At 40.9% G+C, this 23,419-nt stretch overlaps 1 protein-coding gene across 2 annotated transcripts in view; it reads left to right on the top strand.

The window, feature by feature from the left end:
* GABRR3 (gamma-aminobutyric acid type A receptor subunit rho3) overlaps positions 1–23,419 on the top strand; it is a 35,897-nt gene that overhangs the window by 5,750 nt on the left and 6,728 nt on the right. Inside the window, exons 1-5 of one of the 2 annotated variants that reach the window (XM_054016433.1) lie at positions 474–597; positions 11,864–11,931; positions 14,087–14,310; positions 17,216–17,298; positions 20,252–20,392. In XM_054016433.1, coding sequence (XP_053872408.1) covers positions 528–597; positions 11,864–11,931; positions 14,087–14,310; positions 17,216–17,298; positions 20,252–20,392 — 586 coding nt within the window. In that variant the 5' untranslated portion in view covers positions 474–527. Of the gene's footprint in view, positions 1–473; positions 598–11,863; positions 11,932–14,086; positions 14,311–17,215; positions 17,299–20,251; positions 20,393–23,419 lie in introns of those variants that run through there. The other variant, XM_054016431.1, reaches the window with a different exon arrangement.

The following is a 23,419-nucleotide window of genomic DNA, read 5'->3' as shown; positions in this document are numbered from 1 at the left end:
AAATAAAATATACAAGGACAGATTCTCAACAGCTATAAATAGGCATAGACTTCAGAGAAGTCAATGGCTGTAGGCCTATTTACACTAGCTGATAATGTGGCCCACAGTATGCAAATCATGGAAACTGCTAGTAGCCAATCAGAGCAGAACTATGTACTTGCAGTGTGGATAGCTGGCTATAGTGGGAGTAGTTTTTTGAAAGAAGTGCTGCACAGAATGCAGTGTTGTTTAAGTTGGCCTTTGTAAAAGCGCATGCTGGCTAAAGGCAGCCCCCAGGCCCAACATTCCTATTACTGTCTTGGCCCAAGATTAAAGCACTCTGGAGGGTTGTAGTTTCCGGATGGATTAATAGGAACTGCAGGCTACAGCAAGAAATGCTGGGGAAGGGCTATAAATATGCTCCCCTTCACTCCACGAAAGAGAGACCTAGAGAAAGAGAGTAGCAGCACCACCCACCGCCATTACTCTTCAGCAGCTGGGTCTGGGCAAGAACTAAAGTGGGGCTACCAACAGAGAAGGAGCTTGGGATGGGCTCAATGAAGAAGCCTGGAAAAGATCGAGAGAGAAGGCCTAAGAGGCAGACAGACAAGCAAGCAAGTAACTCAGGGGCTGTGGGATGGGAAGGAAGAGTGAAGTGGGAATGTCTGAGCCTGGAGCAGATGGCTACTTTATTGTTTAGGGCTTCAGGGCCATGGGCATCATTTCAGAAAAATTCTAGGGGGGCCAAAGTTGTGTCAGCATATAGAACATTATATGTGATGTATTATATCTTGCAAAGGCTGGGGAGAGGGGGAGTGGAGCAGATAGACCTATGAAAAGTCTATTGGAGGCCAAAGATCTGGGCGGGGCAACTGAGTCTGCCCTGCCTCATAGCAAATAATGCCCCTGCTCAGGGTTGTGGCTCAGAGAGCAAATCGAGTGAAGGCTTTTTGTTTGGACATTTTCCAGTGGACTCTTGTTTACCTTGGGAAAGGAGGAGTATTTTATTCCAGCTGGAGGTCTAAAACTATTCCTGACATGGAGAGGGAGACTTCCAGCCAACAGGGAACCTGAGGCACAGCCATATCCTGAAAGGGAAGACTAAGCAAGTCTTAGTCTTTGGCCCATAGATTTGCCCATGACATGCAAACTGGACGTGGGGCAATGAAAATCTCCTGGTCGTGGTGGACTGGATAGCTGAGGGGATTGTTAAAGATTGCTGACTTAAATCCAGACATTAGTAACTGAATATCATTACTGTCTGATGGCCTGCTAGTGGTCTTGGTCCATTTTCCAACAGGCAAGTCTCCTTATCACAATAAACCCCCACCATGATGTTTGCTGAATGCTATTTCTGAAAGACAGGCGAAGCTAGTAATCTGAAATTTATCAGTCAATGGCTTTGCAAGTTACCTCGGTGTCCCTCCCTCCTGCTTTTCCACTCAAGGAATTGTAATTTATGGAAATGCCATCTGTGAAAGGAAAAAGCATTTCCATGACAGCAGACAACTCTCTATGAAGTACTCTATAAAGCTGTCTGGAGAAAGGTAATTCTGTTTCACAGAGGATTTTGATATTTCAAAATCTGATTTTGTTACAATTAGAAACGAAACCCCAAAATGCCTAAATGCTCTGTGAAAGGGGATGGAGCCACAGCTCTTGGACACTACACCTGGCTAGCTACAGATCCTGGATTCCCCACCAGTCCACAAACATTTCTGTTTAGCCAAATCTGCAAACGTCAATGAAACAATGTTTTGTCGGAATTTTTCCAGACAGCTCTAGTACTGTTTCACAGGGCCATTCCACAAATCAGTATTTCTGGTGTGAGTACAAACTGCTTTCAGAATGCACACTGTGATATACAAATTTTAATTTTTTTTCACAGGAAGCATTTCTTTTGGTGCCTGGCAGCTTTGTTTTCGTTTTTGTCAATCCTGTCCTCTTATTATCACATGGATAGTGATAGGGCCTGATCCAGTGCTCATTGAAGTCAGTTGGAGTCTTTACATTGACTTCAGTGGGTATTGATGATCATATTGCCATGGGTGAATAAATGCATACTCAGGTGAGGAAAATGGTAACTTATCAGCCAGTGGATTTGCAAATTTCAGATTACTAGTTATACCTCTGTCTTTCAGAAGTAGCTTTCAGCAGAACAAGGAGTCAGCTGTATCTCCCTTCCCCACTAACATCCACAATAAATAGTGGTGTGGGTAGCAACATATCTGCCATATCTTCCTGTTCAGAGGTTTCCCAAATCTTCACAAGAGGGCTGTTAATATCTAGAATAGAACTGCCTGCAATTTCTATAACGTTAAATAAGAGTAACACTGAGAGGCTATGGGAATTTCTAAGAGTAACAGATGAAAGTCTCAATAAAATTATCTTTGGCCCTGATTCACCCTTCGCATTACTCTTTGTTATATGCTGGTGTAACCCCATTGAAATTAATGGGGACAGCCGTGCACCCTGGAAGCCCAAGCTGCTGCGGAGCTAGGTGGGCGAGCTGGCAGGAAACCAGGTAGGTTTGGAAGCCTGTTTGGGTTCCATCAGACTTCAGTGAGGTTGTGCCAGCAAAACATGGAGTAACAGAATGGTGAATCAAGGCTTTGTTGGTAGTTAATACACAGTTGTGACATCACCAAAAGGGCCAAGCCTCAACTAACCAATCAGATCATGACTTTGGATAGGGTACCCTAATTCATCCCGTGACAGGAGAGATACAGGATATGCATTTCCTTGAAGGAGACTGACTTTCATCTAATGCTGAAGTGTATAGCAAAGGGGAGCTTAAATACAGGATGAGATGCAGTTGGTGATGGGGAATGTGTACTGTTGTTAAAGACACCGAAGGGAAAGAGTCAATATGAACAATACAGCCTAGCTTAAAATATAGGTTAGTTATTACTTGGAGGATGTGAACCATGTGCAGTACTATAATTATTCCTGGAAGTTGGAAATTGGACCAGTATTACTGAATAAATCTGGAGACAGATAATAGGTTTTGCTCTCTTTAATCTGGATGTCGTCACCGTGGGTCTCTGCAGCTCTGAACGCCCACAGAAACCAACCAAACAAAAAGCCCTCCTTTAAACATCACTGTGGTTTGATAGCATTAAAATTGCCATTTGAATCTGTTCTATAGATTATTCGCTTACTAACTGAATGGTTTGGCCTGTTTTATTTTAAGGATTTTTTTTTCTTTTGAGTGATCAAGTGTTTTCTGGCTATAGTTTCTCACTCTGGCCATACAGGTGACTGAGGGGAATTGGTGGTGTGGGGTGGAGGTGGGGGAAGCCATGAAATACTAATTAGTGGGGAAACGATCTGTTCGGGATGCAGTTCTTTCCAAACAGTAGACCTTTCATTGTGTCTCTCTAGAACCTGAGATATGCTGGTGAAAAAGAGGAGGCGCTCCACTAAAGTAGCACTGGAGGCATTCTGGGCTCAATTCTCTATTGCCCTGGGGCATCATTTACCCCAGTGCAAAATGAGTGCGAATGCCACCACTCTGATGTGGTAGCATATTTTAGCAGCTATGCAATGACTACACGAGGTTTAGGGCCAAGGTGAATTAGGCCCAGTGCCTCCAAAGTCTTTAAAATAAAACAGGCCAAACCATTCAGTTAGTAAGCGAATAATCTATAGAACAGATTCAAATGGCAATTTTAATGCTATCAGACCACACCCAAGGGGCATGTTGGTTAGTGTCATGTGCTACCACCTGAAAAAATTATAGCTCTTACTTCCTCCAGTGAAGCTCTGCTGGAGAGCATGGAGAGTGTGGAGCCCTCGCCATTGTAAACACCCCTCTCTGGGGCCGACTGCCTCTACCGGCACAGCCTGTACAGCCTGCCTAACTACAGCTCTCACCTGCAGAGCTACCCTGGAGTGGGGAAGAGAGCCTGCTGTGCTTTCTCCCCGCTACTGCACCTGCACAGCATCAGCCATAATCTGGCTTTACGACAGGGGAGAGATTTACAGCACTTTGGCTTTATGTATGCAGAAGTTGATGGTTTTTTCAAGCTTAACAGATAGAACATCTCATCGCTGTGATTCCTGGTGGACTTGTATCTGTCACACGCACGTGTGCCCCATAGCATGATTTATTCAGCTCAGTTAGCTGCATCAGCTAACAATACTGAAAGGGGGGCGGGAAATCAGGTCAGAACAGTTGGGTAAAGAGCATGTATTTTAAAAACAAAAGACATTTTTTAAATAGGTCAAATTCTGCCCTCAGTTACACCCCGTTGGGTTTCCCAGGTGTTACAGCATGGAGTTGGGCCCAAAGATTTTGGTAACGCAGCCCAACTAAGTCTCCTCCCACAACAAATAATCTTCCCCTTACTCCGGGGTAAGAGCATCTGGCTACGCACCCTCCATCAGCCTAAAGCTCACAGAAATTCCCTCTGTGTCAGGGGAATTCTTTAGTCCAAACCTGTCCAGTTTAAGTTCACTTTGCACTGCCTATGTCTGTGACCCTGTGGAGGTGAGAACTCCTATTTTATGCTGAGTGGGCCAAATCCTGCTTCACTTACGTACGTGTAAATGTGGTATAACTCCACTGTAACCAGTGATGTTATTCTAGATATATGCTGGTGTACGTGCAAGCATAATTTGTCCTTCTGACTCTTACCAAATGATCTTTTTAAAATTCAGTTCTGAAATTACTAATTTATTAATAGATTAATTTGCATATGTAAACCCCGTGAATAGGATACGTCAAGATGACTCAAAACCAGCAGGCTATTAATGTGCTGTTTCTACTTCTTGCCATAGAACGCTTCTTTGCCTGCAACGCATTATAAAATGAGGTTAAGTGAACCAAACCTATAATTCAGAACATAGCTCTGGCTGTACTCAAACATTTAAAAAAAAAAAAAAAAAAAAAAAAAGACGACGACTCTGTGTTGTAATGCATTTATTCCCAAAGCTTGGCTGTCACATTGTTTCCTTGGCTGGATTTTCTCTTTGCTTCTGTTTCATTTCACAGTGCTCTTATAGTTTGAGAGTCACAGATAGGCTGCCACAAACACTCTCTCTCACACACAGGACCTGTCTGCTCCAAATTAGAAAAAAAAAAAAAAAATTGAAGGAAACCATTGCTTGGGGCACCTTGAGTTTGCAATCCTTGTACAACATCTTGAGTCAAAACAAAAGCTGCCGGAGACATTTTACAAGCTTTAATTGTAATGGCTAGTTGCAGCAGCAAGGAGCAGTCTTTATCTTAGGTGTGGCCGGGCTAGAGCAGTTTAGAATAAGTTTTCCCCAGTGTGGCTCAAGAAGCTACAAGCATGGCAGCTGCACTTCATCCAGTCTTCCCAACTCCATCCCACAGTGCATTGTCTTGTTTCAAATTTTGGAATTACCTAGGGTGACCAGATGTCCCGATTTTATAGGGACAGTCCTGATATTTGGGGCTTTTTTTTTATATGGACTCCTATTACCCCCCACACGCCATCCTGATTTTTCACACTTGCTGTCTGATCACCCTAAAATTACCTCAAATCTCTTCAGCAATGCTGAACATGCTGGATTGTCCTTCAGAAGTCCCAGAATGGTACAGTGTAAGTGTGAGGTGAACCCATGAACATTAGTCTGCACTAACTCAATACACAGGGAATTTATTACATTTTGTAAGTGTAATATAGTCTCCAGAGTTACTCTCTTAAGGGTTTGTGTCGTGTTTATGCAGGCCATTTCAAAAGTGAATGCAACGTAAACCCCCTGTGTTTAGACAAGCCCTAAAACTGTTTGCTTCCAAAGTAAAGGATAGCGTCAACAGAAACTGTCCAATTTGTCATCATAGTCATAGAGCACATTTGTCTGTCCACACAAATATCCCCCACTGCTTGAATGCTGCCTACTTCCCTGATGCAATGATCTACACAACTTCTCCTATCCATTAATCTGCTTAAATTGCCTTCTTCCATTCCCTCCCCGCCATGTGCTAAAACAATTTAATCTGCAGTATGGAGGGAGCCTAAATTATGATTCCACATATCATTAGCTCCTGTTAGCATTACCTGTACCCATATTGCTTCTGTTCCAATTCAGATAATTTTTCAGTCCTAATCAGTCCTGATGAAAGGTTGAACTGCTAGGAAACTCTGTTCCTTCTTTTATTGTCCTTTTGAAAGCCAGACCAATGTGAGTGAGCATGATGTGTTCCTCTGCCAATGGGAAAGCAGAAAGGGATTATGTATTTAACAGCTGTACAGGAGTGTAAACCTCATCCTCAGAAATGGTAATTGCCTAAAAGTACACTGTCATGTTATCCATGGAAAGGAAAGGAAAGTCAGTGGGTTCACATGCAAATCTTTTAGTATCTTATAATGTCCTTTTAAAAATATCATGGCCTCAAGTCTCCTAGCTGTCTGTTAGGTATTGTGCAACTCTTAGAAAATAATCCAACTTGGACTGCAGGAGGAGGGAGAAAATAAATTGCATTGCTCACATCATGCAGAACTTCCACAGCCTTACTTTAAACTCCAGGCAAATGATCACTTTCCGATATCAAAATGATGTTTCCTGGCCAGCTATGATCTGCTGTGTCACCAGTCAGACTGGCTTGACAGGCAGAACTCTTCCATTTGAGAGAGGTGGTTGGAGAGAGCTGCTCTTTGAATGCCTTTTAAATAATCTTCCTGTTTAGTGTTTCTTAACTACATTATTTGAAAGGCTTTTTTAAGTCACTGTCTTGCTATCCCATCACCTTCTGAGGACTTGCTAGAGTCTACCACACACCCCTCCTTTCATTCATCTAGCATCTGCCTCTCTTCTTTTTGTGCAAGAGCCATCTCCTCTGAAGCTTCTACTACTTGGATGAGCCCTCCTGGGTCTTCTGTCCTCATTGACTCTCCAGCTTGTTTCAGTTCTAGTCTCAACTTATTAATTTCTCTCCCCTTTTAATTTGTTTAAATTTGCAATAACTATATATTGGGTAATTATTTAATTTCTTTGTGCCTCTCTTTTCCTACATGTACAGTAGAATTCTACTTATCCATCTTAGTGAAGCGTTTTGAGATCTACAGATGAAAAGAACTATCTAAGTATAGTTATTGTGATTTAAGCACATGTATAGTCTTTGTTCACATTTACACCGGAGTGGAACCTTATGTTCCCTATTGCACACTGCACATGGAACTGCAGGATCAAGGCTTGAGTGTGTAGTTGGTCATATTAAGGCTTACCATGTCCTTATGAGGGCAGCCCCTAGAGAGCACAATAACACACACACTTAAGAAATACCTGAAATGTAATGTGTGGTAATATTTAACCAGTAGAAGGTAAAAAGTTTCTGTACGCAGGTGGCTTATCTTTCCTCTTTCTGTTATCAAGTGTGGCCTCTGTCTCATTTTCCTCACAGGTCATCTTACTGGTTGGGTAGTTTACTTTACTCTTTCAGCTAAATTAGAACAACTCTGTCTCTTCCAAGGCAAGCAAGAGTCCAATGGAAATCCACTGCAAAAAAGGGCTCCACCATGCCATTCAGCACCTAAAGCTTTTCCTCTCTGTGTCACGGCCCTCCATCGCAGATCTCAGGAATTTTCCCCTAGTGATGGAGGGAGTGAAGGGGGCTTTCTCCCACCCTCTTTTGGAAGATACAGCTTTGACAGGGAAACTAGCACTCAATTAACATTTCAAGCCCAAGACCATCTTGCCCAAGACCTCTTCCTTCACTCTGATAGTCCTCTAACTTCCATCCTAGGCCTTGGCTACTTTTGGCACCATCCCATCTCAAATACTTCAAACAAACAGATGGACAAGGATAAAATACCCTTTATTACTGCCCCCCCCACCCCCAGCTCTATCCAACTCAGGGAGCTGTAACAAATTCCACAGTACTTTCTTCTCCCTGTGGTTTCCTTACCCTTCTGTCCACCTGACCTTCCTCCTAGGCAGCCTCTCTGGCCCTTTCCAGGAGGGAGCATCATTAGGTCTTACCTATTCCTTGTTCCCTGCCTTGCCAGAGGGAACAGGAGCTTTTTTATATGCCTGCCCCTTTCCCAGTATGCATTGTTGCTGAGCCTACAACTTCCATCAGGTCTAAGAACTCGGGGGGTGAACTATGCTGGGTCTGTAGCCTCCTTAAAAAGCCAACATACCCTGTTACAACTGCATGCAACTGGAAGAGGTCTGATACTCCATCTAGTAGCGGGAGCTTGGCAAAATAGCGATGCATTCACTGTTGGGATATTGTAATTTTTCCAAACTGGAACAAAAAAGAAAGTGTTAAACTATTTCCTGGGTAATGAATGATCTGATTATCATGGCACTGTGGAAAGATCAAAGCTTCTGGAATTCACTAACTGAGTCCCCTAAATTCTACATGTATCCTATGGAAATGCAGGAGCAGTACAGCAACTACATGGTAAAAGGTATAACTGCCCAAAAATACCTTAAAATTCTCTAAAGTCTGTCATAGGATTTTGTCATTCCTACCATACAAATTGACCCTAAAATGCCGCAGAATTCGTGAGGACCTACATTTAAAAAAAAGTTACATAACTTGCATATGCAGCTATTATCTTTCCCTCAGGCTACTGATGAAAATAAACTCCACACTCATGAGAGAAATATTAGCTTGGTTTAAACCTTTTAAAATGAATAAAATGAAGGAAAACTGATTCCCCAAGGCAGGACTTGTTTGCATAAATATAAATCCATCTGAAAATAATTTGGTTTTGCTGCTGAGGAGTAATTATCTTGAAAATCTGAGGAACTTCCATTGTGAAAATCACTAATCCCTCCAAAATAATGATTTGTGGAAATTCTCTAGCAGCAACTGGAGCTGCTCAGTTTAATGAAAAAATCCTCTTGCCCATCCCCCCGTTTTGTCAAACTAGGAAAATAAAAACGTAGATTTTCTCTCGATACTATTTTAAATTAAATTAGTGCTGGTGCCTCATTGTCAGCCTCAGACACTGAATTTATTAACAGCAGCATTGTGGCATAGGCACCAGCAGCACAAACTTTCCCTACACTGTTCCATCTCTGTACCTCAACCCTGATCAACTCCACCTCCGGGAGTTTATTTTTCTTTCTCTTTTAGGACTCAGTCCAGTGCCATTTATATCAATAGGCGTCTCTCCATTACTTCATTGATTAATAAAGCCAGAAGGGATTATGATGTTCATTCAGTCTGACCTTCTGTATAACACAGGCCATAGAATTTCACCCAGTGACTCAACAACTTGTGGTTTTCTTTTAGAAAAACATACATTCTCCATCACTTGGACTCTTTACATCGAGACTGGATCTCCTCCCTTGGTAATCTGTTCTGGTGGTTAATTACCATTGATTTTAGTGGAAGTTGGCTCTGACTCACAGGGACAAATGCTCCAACCCAACTAATAGATCCGGAAAGCCCTGAACAGAGAAGCACCAGTATGCATTTGTTTCATGGTAGAGGAGGGACAGGATATGGAAAGCCCCCAATTCAGCAAGGTACTTAAGCACACGCTGAACTCTAAGCATGTGAACAGTTCCATTGAAATTAAAGGGACAACATGTGTTTAAAGTTAGGCATGTGCTTAAGTACTTTGCCAAATTAGGGTCAAAGTGAGTGGAGAAGTCTGCACCTCCTGCACTCGGTGGATTAGAGCTCTGTGAGTGCTTGATCTGCCCTAGCTCAGAGTGAGGGCTGGGGTTAGGCCAGTGCAGAGGTGAGGTAGTGGCCAGTGAATGCATAGCTCCATAGATTTACCAATTTACACACCCATTTGAGGCTGGAGACAAAGCAGCTGCAGAAGCGACTACAGCCTTGAGAGCTGCCAAACAAGAAGCAGGAGAAGCAGAGAGAGGTTTAAAGGGGTCAGATACAAAGTATTACATTTAATTTTATGTAAAGTCTCTTCATGTAAGAAAAATCTCTCTCTCGCTTTTTGTATCCATTAGTTAAGAGCAATGAAAATAATGCATACTGTATTGAGGTACATTATTTACATTTTTAAAATAATTTATTAAGCATCAGAGCTTTGAAAAGAATATCATCTATGGTCAATAATTGTTAAATGCAAATTTCTTTCCTCTCCTCTCATGTTGAGCTCTCTGACTTTCTCCCACATCCTCAGCTCTTTCTTTCCCCCCTAGTCCAAATGTTCTGACAGCAACAATGTCTCAGCCATATTGCAGGTGCATACACTGTTGTTCCTGTATCTCTGGTTCCATGTTACTGACTGAGATACTGATTCTGCAAATGCTTTGGTATGTTAATAACTCTATGCATGTGAGTAGTTCCATTGGCTTCAAAGCCACAATCCTACAAACTTAACATTATTTTATTTTAGATGTAGGTTGCACTTATGGTGCTCCCAAATTCTGCTCTCAGTTAGACTTCTGCAGTCCCATTAATGTCACTGTCTCTACTCATGTGCTTGAAGTAAAAAACATGCTTAATTTTTTTCAGGCTTGGTATCTTCGCTGTAAAATATATACTGGATAACTCATGTATATATAAAGCATAACTGTTAGCATTGGTCTGGGAACCTTAACTTCTGCATTTCCTGACCTGTTTTAATTTTAACCTTAACGTTGCACTTTTTTATATTTTTTAATACCAAAAAAACCCCTGTATGTATCAGTGGCAGTCACCTAGCTGTTCTGCCTGTATTTTATAGATGCATTTTTAACCGATATGTGCTCTCCAGAGCTCTGAAATTCAGAATAGCGGGCAGAATGGGAACTTTGACTTGCAAAATACTTGATTAGGAATTTAATTTATTTATAAAATCTTACAGCAGTTAAATTGTATCTATATCCATCTTCTCCCATACACTCCCTGCTCATCACAGCCAGTGGCCTTCCTGCCATTACGTAGTCATATAATAGTCAGGGCCGGCTCCAGGCACCAGCTCAGCAAGCTGGTGCTTGGGGTGGCCCATGGAAGGGGGCAGCAGGACCTGCTGCCGAATTGCCGCTGAAGCGGCGGTGATAGAAGTGCCGATCGTGGGTTTTTTTGTTTTTTTTTTCCCCCGCTGCTTGGGGCGGCAAAAATGCTGGAGCCAGCCCTAATAATAGTTAATGTTTCTGTGAGCAGGTTTTCATGATGTGGGAACTATGCTTACCTTAAGGCTTGCATGCTCTGAAGTTTGCCAGAAGCTGTGAATGAGTGAGGGGGGATGGATCACTTGACAATTACCTGTTCTGTTTATTCCCTCTGAAGCACCTGGCATTGGCCATTGTCAGAGGGCAAGATACTGGATTGGATGGGCAATTGGTCTGACCAGTATGGCCATTCTTATGTTGCATTGTTGTTAGTACCAGTGTAGTTGCACCAGCACTGAGAAACAGATTAGAATATGGTTTTACTTAGTCAGTGAGCAGGTTTCCCATTTATTGGACCTATATCCATTTCAAGTTATTATAGGACAAACTTTTATTAGTTACCTGGTAAAGTTACTTTAGAAGTATAAATAATTTTCTTTAGAAGGTGGAGGAAAAGTTTTCACTATTAGTCTTTACAAGCATTGGTATATTTGATACTGGTATTTATGTAAGTTTTCCACAGGGCCAGTCTAATGAGTTGTGTAAGCTTCATTAGTTTCAGAATCGTAAGAAAACTTTCTTCCACTCATCAAACTTCAGGGTCATGCTGTAAATCCAAGTCATACCCTGTGCTAGGTTGCAAAGAGATCACTGAAGGACGTGCTTATTTGATCAGATTTTTAACATCAGGTTTTCTTTCATTGTCATTGACTTTCTCTTTTGGTTACTAAGGTTGGATTCAGTGCACACAACAGTTTTAAAATTAATTCAAGGCAGCATGTGTGTGGAGAGGCAGTGAGCAATGCAGGTTGTTTAGGTTTATATTAACATATAGGTGTATATTAAAAACATTTGTCACTTCTGGTCACATTTTTGTTCTGCTATTTTGAAGGGTCACCAATACCAGTGGGCATTGATGTGCAGGTGGAAAGTATTGACAGCATTTCAGAAGTTGACATGGTAAGTTTTATCACTTAAATCCTGTTACTAAACTGATGGAAGACAGAATTGTAACCAAAACTCTGGGATCACATAGGCTTCAGAAATAACCCTCCAAGATTCTGATGTAGAACCAATATAGTTAAAGAAGTAGAATCCTACAAGATTATATTATCATCTTGATACATGAAAGTAATTTTCATTGAAATTAATAGATGTTACATGTGAATATGTGTTAAATGTCTCCTGTGTGCCCAGGGACAAAGCGCTTAATGGCCTGATTTTTCAAAAGTATTGAGCACTCCATAGCTCCTGTTAAGTTGAGGGGCAATTCCTGGGTGTCACACATCTTTGAAAATCACTGTGCAAGCCCTTAGCTTGTGCAGGTCCTGTACACAGAGGCAACTTTCATTCATTCTGCATCACAGCTTTATGTCCTTGACTTACACTAAGAAGTTTACTCTCTCAAGGACGCAATGCCTACACTGAGCTTTGTGTCCCTCCATTGCTGTAGCATGGTGCAGCATCACTGGGGCTAGCAGTGGTCTAAGTGTGTACTGGCCACCCACATTTTTACCACTATGCCATATACACCTACTGTTAGCTGGTAGGCAGATGCCAGTATCTGGAATACACTAGCACTCCCATCATTGCTAGTTCTGGTTGAGCTGCAATAGTGATGCAGCAGTGATGGAAGAATCTGCCAAAAACCTTACTATGCACACAGTCTTGGAGAGGGAAAACCTCTTACTGCTAGTCAAGAACATAAAGTTGTGAATGCATCCTGTTCATGCCATATTCACAGCTTCACTTGCATTATTGCTGCGTTGTTCAATCCTAGAATGACCATACAGGTTAACTCTGAATAAAGAGCACATTTACAATATTAATTTCTCACTTCAAATGTAGTTTTAGGCCACAGGCCCTGATCTTGCTATGGGATCCACTACTCTCATGCAGAATCCCACTGAAGCGGGTGGGATGCCACAAGAGCTCAAAGGTCCATACTAGTAGATTACATTACAGGATCAGAGCCTAAATATCTTTTCAGTTCCTTTTTCACTGTAATGATTCCAAGAAAATAAACTTTGCCATCAGGCTAGCCTTGCACAGTAAAGCACATATAGCAGTCAGATTATGGAAAAGCTACAACTGTATTTTTTTTAAAGGACCGGCCAAAGGCACATCCATGACACAAAGGCCCCCCCTTGCCAAATTTCAAATTCCCCGAAGCAAGTGGGGTACTGAAGCTTTTCAAAGAAAAAGTTGCCAAAAAAAATTAACGTTGCAAAATAACATATTTTTTCCTTAGCCTTGGAAATGATTTTGGCTGAAGTTCTCCAAAAAAAAATTCATCCTGAGGCAGAGACCCAACTTGGAAACATTTCAGCCCAAATGGTTTAAGTTTCGCAAATTTACAGGACACAAAAAAAACAGGCTCTTATCATGGGAAATGTTGGGCCACATTAGTAATAGATGGTGCTGCCAGCCCCACCTGTAATAGTATGTGCACACAAACCCATTCATTCATTGTGAGTTCTAATATGTTACTCAGGGTCCAGGTGCCAATATGTTACATTTTACACTTTTGAGTCAAATTCTGATTTTAGTTACCATGGTGCAAATCTGGTGTAAGCCCAGTAGATTTACACGAGTGTAACTTGAAATCAGAATTTGTTCTTGTATATTTTAGATAATAGGAACTTATTTATTGGCTGCAAATGATAAAAATGAGGGGTTAATGTGACATCAAGAGAAAACAGCAAAAAGTTCAGTGGAAGGGCTGTAGAGTAAATTCAGTTGCTTTTATCCTACTTACTAAAATGCTATTTTCTTTTGGGGACTGTTTTATAGTTTGGGCCCAATCCAACAGCTCATTGAAATCAGTGGTAGATTTGTTTGTGTAAGAAAGAAGTGTGGACTTCAAAATCAGGCCCTTTGTTAGCTGACTATAAGTACTACCAAACAGCAGACATCTCAAGATATCTTCCATCTGTGTTGTGCTCTCACTGCATGGCTCTGGTGATCTCTCTCTGGTTTGAGGATTCTGCTCTTGAAGCCCAGAGCAAAAGTAGTTCAAAGTCATCAGGTTTGATTAGTTGTTCTGGTTATTGCTGTATTCAGAACCAGGAAAAACACACACACATCTCTTCCTCTTAATTTTCTTTATGCAAAGGACTTCACGATGACCTTATACCTCAGACATTACTGGAAGGATGAGAGGCTTTCGTTTCCTAGTACCAAAAACAGAAGCATGACCTTTGATGGAAGATTGATCAAAAAGATCTGGGTACCTGATGTATTTTTTGTCCATTCCAAAAGATCTTTCATCCATGATACAACTATGGAGAATGTGATGCTCCGAGTGTACCCTGATGGCAACGTACTCTTCAGCCTAAGGTAAGGGCAGTTACCCCCCTATAACTATCAGCAGCAAAATTCTACGTGGCTGCTGCCTGCCTGGACAGAGCAAGCTCAGAAGTTGTCGAGCTGAAAAATTATCTGAAATCCTTGTGGTTAAACATGGAGTTTTCATAGGGGTTTATTTTTTTATTCAATATGTTGGGGTTGTCATAGGTTCTGTTGCATATAAGGTGGCAGCTCAGGGCTGACCCAAAGACACATTAGTCCTTTTCAAATAAGGAAATAAGGGACCTTGAACACCTCCTCAAGATTCTGAGATGTGGACCGGCATTAATCCCTGTTTTCACTAAGGAGACCCTGGGAATTGGTGACCACCTGTATGTCAGTACCTAAGACAAGCTCTGTGTCAGCTAATGTGATTTTCCAAGTATTTGAAATTCCTAGTTTACCACTATGAAAATAAATTCAGAATTGACATTACAGCTTATAAAATTTCCTATCATTCCCTTGTTAAACATTTTCTGTAGTTTGTGTGGTGGGATGATGGGAATGTTTACATCTTGTTCATTTTTTTTAAAAATTACATGAAAAGACATCAGATATAAGAGATTGCTACTATTAAAAAACTACTACTGTTAATGAGAGAGACAAGGTGGGTGAGATATCTTTTATAGGACCAACTTCTGTTGGTGAAAGAGACAAGCTTTTGAGCTACACAGAGCTCTTCAGACCTTCAAAAGCTTGTCCCTTTCACCAACAGAAGTTGGTCCAATAAAAGGTATTACTTCACCCACCTTGTGTGTGCCATATCCTGGGAGCAACACTGCATACTACCATTAATGTCAATGGTTGTATTAATATTGCAGTACTTACTATGCATTTTTGCCCAGTGATTGCAATAAAGTCAGAAATTGCTAACAGAACAAAATTCTCCCCTGGGCTCTGCATTAATGATGTCAGTCCTGATATTTTTTTTCTATGGTACATGCACAGCATTGCCACAATATCAATAGGAGTTCCACACATACAGTCAGAGCAGATTATTGGAGTTGATATCAACTGTGCAGTGCTTAGAATTGTTAAAGAATCCCTAATTTCCCTACAAGAAATTGGCTGATGTACTAGACAATAGCTTCATCATTAAACTTCCCCTTATTATCTGCAATGTATCGTTTATTTTTTATAAGACGTACGTCTTATGTACGTTGCATGATGTGGCAGAGACGATCTTAATGGATGAAATTTTCCCCAGTGCAGGGGCCCTCTGCATAGAGATGAAATTTCATAGATTCCTACACCAGAAAGGATCATTGCGACTGTCTAGTCTAACCTCCTGTATAACACAGGCCACAGAGTAAATATAGGCCACTGAATAAATTTAGAGGCGCAGCAATTATTACTTCCCCCGCTACTGACACTGATAGTTCTGAGATCTCCCCAAGAATTTCAGTTATTTGTCTGGAGAGTAGTAGTCAAATATATGTATATATGTGCACACGGGCACACACAGACACACACACAGTATTTAAACAGATTGCAAGGTTTTTATGTCTGCCAATCACAAAGTCCCGTAGGAGACTGTCTACTTTCAATGTAGTGCAATATACCTCCTAGTGTGAAATCGATCAAAGGAAACGTTCTTTGGTTTCGAAGAGGTTTAGAATGATTAAGGTCATACAGTGTGTCTATAGCCTCAGCTATATTAATGCCTTTCTTCTTAAAGAATCATATGTTCATAAAAAGCATCTTTTGATATCGCATCCTAGGTTAGGATGTATTCCAAATCCTTATTTGTGGAAAATGTGCATATTCCACAGATTTATCTACAATGTCCAGAGTCTAGGATTTCATGTTTTTAAAAAAAATTCTTGATAATCTTATCTTCATTCTATCAATCAATATACAGCTGCTGGTTTATTGAATCTTCTGCAGCTACATAGACTGAAACAACTGCACCCACAGAGGTACAACTTTTATACATCATTTTAAAGAAGTGTCAACTTCAAAGCCTTATTTCAACCACATAAGTTCCTACACTTGTAAACATCCATCCACAATGCAGTCACCAGCCATGAGTCATTGAAATTCAATTATAAGCACAGTAGAATTCAATTTGGGTTTGCCTCTGGAAGATCAAAGCAAAATGTCAAGCAGGCTGTGACAGCACAGGGAAATTTAGCAATAACTAGAACTATATATGGTATTCATATTTGAACTGCTGCCTCTAACCCTTTATTTAGGTTTCTTGGCTATAGTGTCGGGGACACTGATCCTCCACACATTCATGGAAAAACAGATGGAATGACAGAATTAACATCTTTGCTTGGATTTTCCTACATTTTTAGAATGATTTTCAAACATGCATGCATAAAAAGTATTAAGCACTTTTCTATGTGCAGTCCCCAGTGTGAGTAGCTTGAAAATCAGGGTTTATCTTTTGATGGAAATATATATTATAGCCTTTCTAGTTGTGAAATTACTCTCCTGAAGAATATCCTCTGCACTGATGTCTCTTTGGTTCTGGAGTCAGAAAGACTTGAAATAATAGCACCAAGAATTCTGAACTTCCCCTGTTGATCTTGTTAAGGTGTAAATTTTGAAGTATAACCAGTTATGCGGAATTCAAAAGTGACAGCAAGCAACATGAACTTTCAATGATGGAAAATGGGGAGCCAGCCAGTGGAGAGATTAACAATTGGGGGTGAAATAGTAATAAGAAAATATTGTCTATTTAAAAAAAAAAGGCTCCCACTGGTTTGGATTTACCTTTTAATCAAAAAAAGAGATTTTAGAATATGTAATTCAAAATGGCAAAGATCAGAAAACTTTTGAAACCCCTCAGTGACCCCAGGGTCCACAATAAGAAGTCTACAAAGTCACAAATTCCTTTTAGGAATAGTGAAAATTATCTTCAACAATTGTTTTCTGGTCCTTATTGTAGGATTACAGTTTCTTCCATGTGTTTTATGGATTTCAGCCGATTCCCTCTGGACACTCAGAACTGCTCTCTAGAACTGGAAAGTTGTAAGTTTGACTCAATCATGGTACCATATATATTCATTATATGTGCGTCCTTACCCACATTTAATTTTTGTCATAGTAATTCCCCCTTGCTAGATGACTTTCTATACTTACTTTGGAATATATGTGACCTGAGCCTTTCAGTCTACACATACAGAACACTGGCCTTTCTGGGGACTCTTGGGAATAACCCCCCCCAGAACACTGAATATTTTTGGAAAACAAGAAAGGTAAAGATGCTTCCGCCTACTTCTTAGGCATGGAGAATAGTACGTTGAAAGATGGAGTCATTTGTCCTTCAGCATAATTCATTTTTAAAGGTTATCTGCAAGTATCTGTGAATAACAACAGAATACAAAGGCTTCTAGATCTTGTTCTCCTGGTGATTAGTAAAAACCATACAAACTGCAGTCTCTATGGTACAAGCACCGAATGTTATTCCTGATAATGGTAGCCAGACATTAGAGCCGATTTAGGCCTGAACCTACTGTCAGGTTGCCTGAAGTGGCTCATGAACATGGGTGCCAACCTCAGGGCAAACTGTGAAGAAGCAGAGCACAAACCCAAATTGGTGTTCTGTAATTAGATTTCACCAACCAAATATCAAGCGTGAACTCCTTAAGCACTGTAACAACCTTGGGCACTCCGGTCTATCTTGCCAGCCAGGCAAGCCTGCCTTTGTGATAGATGATCCCCTACACTAAAAATCACAACAGTATTCAGGTTATTCCCCGTTCCAAAGGACCAGTCACTTACCCCAGGTTAGTTGTACCTTAGATCTCTCACCAAAGACAACTCTTGTAGTCAATCCTGTAATAACCTAACTAAAGGGTGTATTAACTAGGAACAAGAAATCAGAGTTATTTACAAGGTTAAAGAAGGCAAACACACACACAAATGAGTTACAGTCTTAGGCTTCCAAAAGCTAATAGTAGCTGCTATATTTACAAGCTCTGTATGTCCTTTAGGACTAACCCAAAGTAAACCTCTTGGGAATCTCTTGCTTATGCTTAGAAGTATTGCTCCCTCCGAATTCTAAGCAGCATAGTGGTGATAATTTCTTCTTAACAGGGATTTTTATTCCCTTCCCCCAGCATTCAAGCTGTGATGGGACGAGGACTTGTGGACGTACCCTCTTCCTGGGTGTCAGAGAAGCAATTAACAAAGTCTTTTTTTGTCCCCTGATGTTCCACAATGGTGTGTCTGGTGTCTACAGGCCTCCTTTTGTTGGGGAGGAGATGACACCTCTTGTGGTAAACTAGTATTTGTAAATGCTTCTCTCCTGACTATGGGGGTTTACAGGCTTAAGTCTGGTCTACATTACAGACCTATATCGGTGTAACTATGTTGCTCAGGGGTGTGAAAAATCCACATTCCTGAGTGACAGTTATACCAACCTAACCCCCTGTGTAGACCGCTCTATGTCTATGTTGCCGATAGAGCTTCTCCCGTCAACATAGCTACCGCCTCTTGGGGAGGTGGGTTAACTACGCTGATGGGAGAGTTCTCTTCATTAAAGCCCTACAGCGGCACATCATTTTAAGCATAGACTTGCCCTTAGCAACATTTTTGTAGTTACAGAGCAAACACTAAATATTACCCTGTAACATGGGATACAGATATTATAAGTAAGAGTAATACATGCAGCGTCCTACCAGCATTTCATAAAGTCTAAACACATTCTTTTAACTCTAATATCTGTTTTAACAATACAAACTGGTTCCTGGCTATGAATTTGTCAGTGTTCAGCAAGGACCAGGGGTCTTGGTAGGAGCTGGCATCTGATCTGCCAGCATTGCATCTACTCATGCTGAAATCAATGGCAAGCCTCCCATGGATTTCAGTGGGTGTAGGAGCAGTCCCTTAGAGTTCAATCCAGCAGCTGCGAAACATGTTGAATTACCTTAACTTCAATGGGAGTTCTGTACATGGAGTGGTTATGGGATCAATCCCTTAGGCAGCAATTAGCAGAGGTTTCCCCCATCCCAAGTGTGAGCTCACTGTGTGCATCTTGTACATTTCCATAGCCAAGATTCAAATCCAAACCAGTGTTGGGAGAATTGCTGCAAAGGTTTTACTACAGATAAGCCTCAAAAGTTCAAATAATTACCAAAATGTATCTGAACTCCTTTGGTTATCACAAGAAAGCCACTCTTGTGAGACTGTTGATTGCTCCTGATTCCAGCTAGGTTGGAAATACCCTGGGCCAAATCCTGAAGTCAAAAATCTTGTTGACTTTGAAGGGAATTTTACCTGAGTAAGGACCAAGTTAAAATTGAGTAATGACTTCAGAATGTGGTCTCTTGTGACATTGTGAAACTTCTGCTTTATGGACTAGGCTGAAAAAAAGAGAGAGCAAAGACACACAAAAATGAGAGAATGTAGGAATCAACTGACTGAATTTTTTCAAGCCTTAAAAAAATTGTTTGTTTTGCCACTGTCAAATAGTTTATATTTTACAGGGGCAATTTTTTTCTCACCTGGCCTTGTTTGCCCACCCCTAACCAAGGACTATAGAAGCAGTAGAGCTGGGCGGAGAAAGGGAATTCCATTTTGCAGAGAACTTCAATATTGAAAAATATGATTTCATTCTGATTTGGATTGAAAAGCAAAAATTTCAAAATTCTCTGTGAAAGGGAATGGAGTCCCAGGTCTGGGGCAGTTTGCTGGCTGGGCTGCCCCAGAGTTGCAGATCCTGGAAGCTCTAGGGTCCCAGTGCTGCTGAACTGGAAGGAAAGGCAGGATTCCATCGCGACTCTGGCTGGATTCCATCAGAACTTTGTCAAAATTGAATAATCCCTGTGAAACATTTAGATGTTGATGAACTGGAAATTCCGACACAAGAATGTTTCGCTGAAATTTTTCCGACCAGCTTGAGTTAAGGTGCTGTCCCCAATGAAACAAGTGGAAGCCTGAGCCTAGCAGAGTTGGTAATTTAGCTTTTATTTTTTCTTAGATGCTTATAATGAAGATGATCTGATGCTGTACTGGAAACATGGGAATGAGTCGCTGACCACGGATGAGCAGATCTCCCTTTCCCAGTTTTTCATTGAAGAGTTCAGTGCTTCTAGTGGACTAGCTTTCTACAGCAGTACTGGTATAGTATGCTTGTTGGCATTAGAAGATAAACACCTAGCTCAACCATACAGCATATACTTTACATTTTATTTTACTATTAATAGATAATGATGAGCATTATCATTTCCACTAAGAAAACCTAGAATTATAAACTGACTGATCTATTTGCTCACAATGGATCTGTCTTCACTCTGGCTCCCAGTTTTTTTTGAATTACATTACATATGTAATATGCGGTCTGTATAACACTGAGGTGCCATATAGTATCTAAAATACTGGTCTCTAAAGAAGACCCTGTAGAAAGGGGGCATGTAGAGCAGTAGCAGTGTTGCCAGCTCTTGCACGATTTGGTCATTTTTTTAAGGCCAGGTGATCACAGGAGGATCTCAGCTTCCCCCCCCCCCCTTTTTTTCTTTTTTTTTATAAAGTAAGTTTCTAGCCCTCTTGGTTGCAGAGAAAAAGCTTGAAAATATGAACCCAGAAGGCTCAAAACCTAGAAGGCAAATAAAAAGAACCCCAAATCTATTCTTTTTCCAAAATCTTATGGCTCTATGGGCCTGACTCATGAATTTTGAATGCTAGCTGTGAAATGTTGCGAAAACAATCCAGTAATCATGTGATGCCTCCACAGCACAGCTGACCTCAAGGAACAGGTATGCAGAGCACTAACAACTATTCTAACTCAGCATTAATTGCTCACTACATTTTTCATGTTTATACAAAAAGTTTCAGAGGAAAATCCCTCCTCTACATCGTAAAAATATTTATGGAGACCCCAGTGCAATCTTGTTTCAATATAAATATCTGCCCCAAAATATGGGTCTTAATTTCCTCTTGTGGTTCTGGCACTATTCATAACCTGAAAAGAGTTCAGAACCTTTTGAGAGTATTATGGTCATGAATTCATCCACAGCTGTTTTTTATCTTCTGTATATTGTGCATGTGATCCTAAATACAGTCACAGGATTTTTTAAAACTGGTAAAATAATATGCATGCTGCGTGTGCTAAAGTATCTATTGTGAATCAATTCATTTCAGTGAGTATGTTGCGCCTCAATTTCAAAGCTTATTAATGGAGTAGAGGTGATTTCATGTAGTATCGTGATGTGTATAAAGCTTAATAAAAGGCTTTAAGACATGCAGGAAAGCTGCAAATAGATTTATTTATAGGAGTGCTTCTTTTTAACCTTTAGATAAAATTCATTTAAAACTGCAATGTTTGCACTTTAATATCTGCTATTAAATTCAGCAATATTTGTTACTAGTATTGAGGTTGTGATGCCATCTAGCTAAACTTGGAAAAATTCACAGTTTGCACAGACACTTCATCCTTAGCTCTGGCTCTTGTGAAAAAGTGACATAAAACAGTATAAGCTAAAGGCAGAATTCCAGACTTAAAGAGCATCTTTAACCTGAAAAGTGGCCATGTGAATGTCAGTGGGGAGCTCCACGTTTGTTGCACCTCACTAATATCCACGTCATTGTGCTCATTTTACTGCTGGCACCCCACAGTTAGGCTGGGCTCTGAAAGTCAAGCGGGGTCATTTTCACCTCATTCACCTTCATCATTTAATAAAAGTTCTGCAGGACAAATGAGGCCCTCAGTGGCACGTGTGCAACTTCATTGCCTTTAGATCAGGCCATCAGTGATACCTGCGCAAACCCCTGGTCTGCAGTGAGTTTGCAAAGGTGTAAGTGATTGGAACTTAATAAACACACGTGTTTATGAAGTGCTGGCTCTGCAGGGTAAAATAATTAAAAGCAGGAAAGATGTATTTTTGTCACTGAAATCAATGAGATATGACTGAATACACACAAGGAGCAAATCTGTTGAGTAAAATGGGGCCTTTTTCTTGTAGTCACTTGTCAGAATATAACTGCACTTTAGCTTTGTTTTGCCTGGAATTTATTATAGGATACTGTATTTTTTTCTTTTCCTTTCCTTTCTCATGGAAGATGGTTATTAAATGCAGCACAGCGCCTCTTAAGCTAATAACATTACTGAGCATTACTGAGCAAGTGCAGGGGGACACCAATGGTGGTGTGACTCTGGTAGGAGCCCTCCTGGCAGGAGGGGCCAGACGACTGATGAACAGAGACAGAAGCTGGTCCTATAGGGTACATATACACTGCAGCAGGGTGCGAGCCTCTCAGCCTGGGTAGACAGATTTGCATTAGCAGGGCTCAAGCTAGTGTGCTAAAAATAGCTATGTGGAAGTTGCAGCTCAGGCTGCCACTCAGGCTCTCAAGCCTAGCGGGTCAGGTGGGATTGAGAATTCAAACTGCAGCATCCACACTGCTATTTTTAGTGCACTAGCTTCTGCCCTGCTATTGTGAGTCTGTCTCCCCGCGCTGGGAGTCTGGATCCCAGCTCCAGTGTAGACATACCCCTGGACATCTCCTGCTGACAGAGATCTGGGTTGTCCTTTCCTGTAGATCCCCGTTATCCACCGGTTTGGAAGTCCTCATCCCTTCCTCACTTCACCATCCTCTAAATTCTCCCCATTTCAGGAACATTTTGCAAGGAATTCCATGAAATAACGCTCTCAGAATTCTCCAGCCTGTCTTTCCCCTCCCCAGGGGTTCCGCAAAGGAGGATCCAGTCTGGACCATAGTTCTGAAGAAATTATTTTTTTTTTTAAATAAAAATCCTATCCCAGGCTAAAACCATATAGGTTATGTTTAATTTTAGATTGGATTGTTATTATCAGGTGATAAATTCCTAAAAAAGCTCTTTAAACTGGCACGAGTGTTCTACTACAATCTCATTCATGCCTATATTCTCACTGCAAAGGCAGGTTCTGGCTTTCCAGCCATTTCTGTCTTCTTTTAACCTCACTCTGTACTCTAAATTCACTGTTGTTCCTAGTGTTGTAGCTGTGTTGGTCCCAGGATACTAGAGAGACAAAGTGGGTGAAATAACATCTTTTATTGGCCCAATTTGTGTTGGTGAAAGAGACAAGCTCTTGAGTTTACACAGAGCTCTTCTTCGGGTCTAGGAAAGATACTTGGAGTATCACAGCTAAAGGTGGGACAGATTGTTTAG

The sequence above is a fragment of the Malaclemys terrapin genome, chromosome 1 (genome assembly GCF_027887155.1).
Source record: "Malaclemys terrapin pileata isolate rMalTer1 chromosome 1, rMalTer1.hap1, whole genome shotgun sequence".
NCBI lineage: Eukaryota > Metazoa > Chordata > Testudines > Emydidae > Malaclemys > Malaclemys terrapin.
Note: the sequence above shows the minus strand (reverse complement) of the source record. Positions and strands in the feature narration are given on the sequence as shown.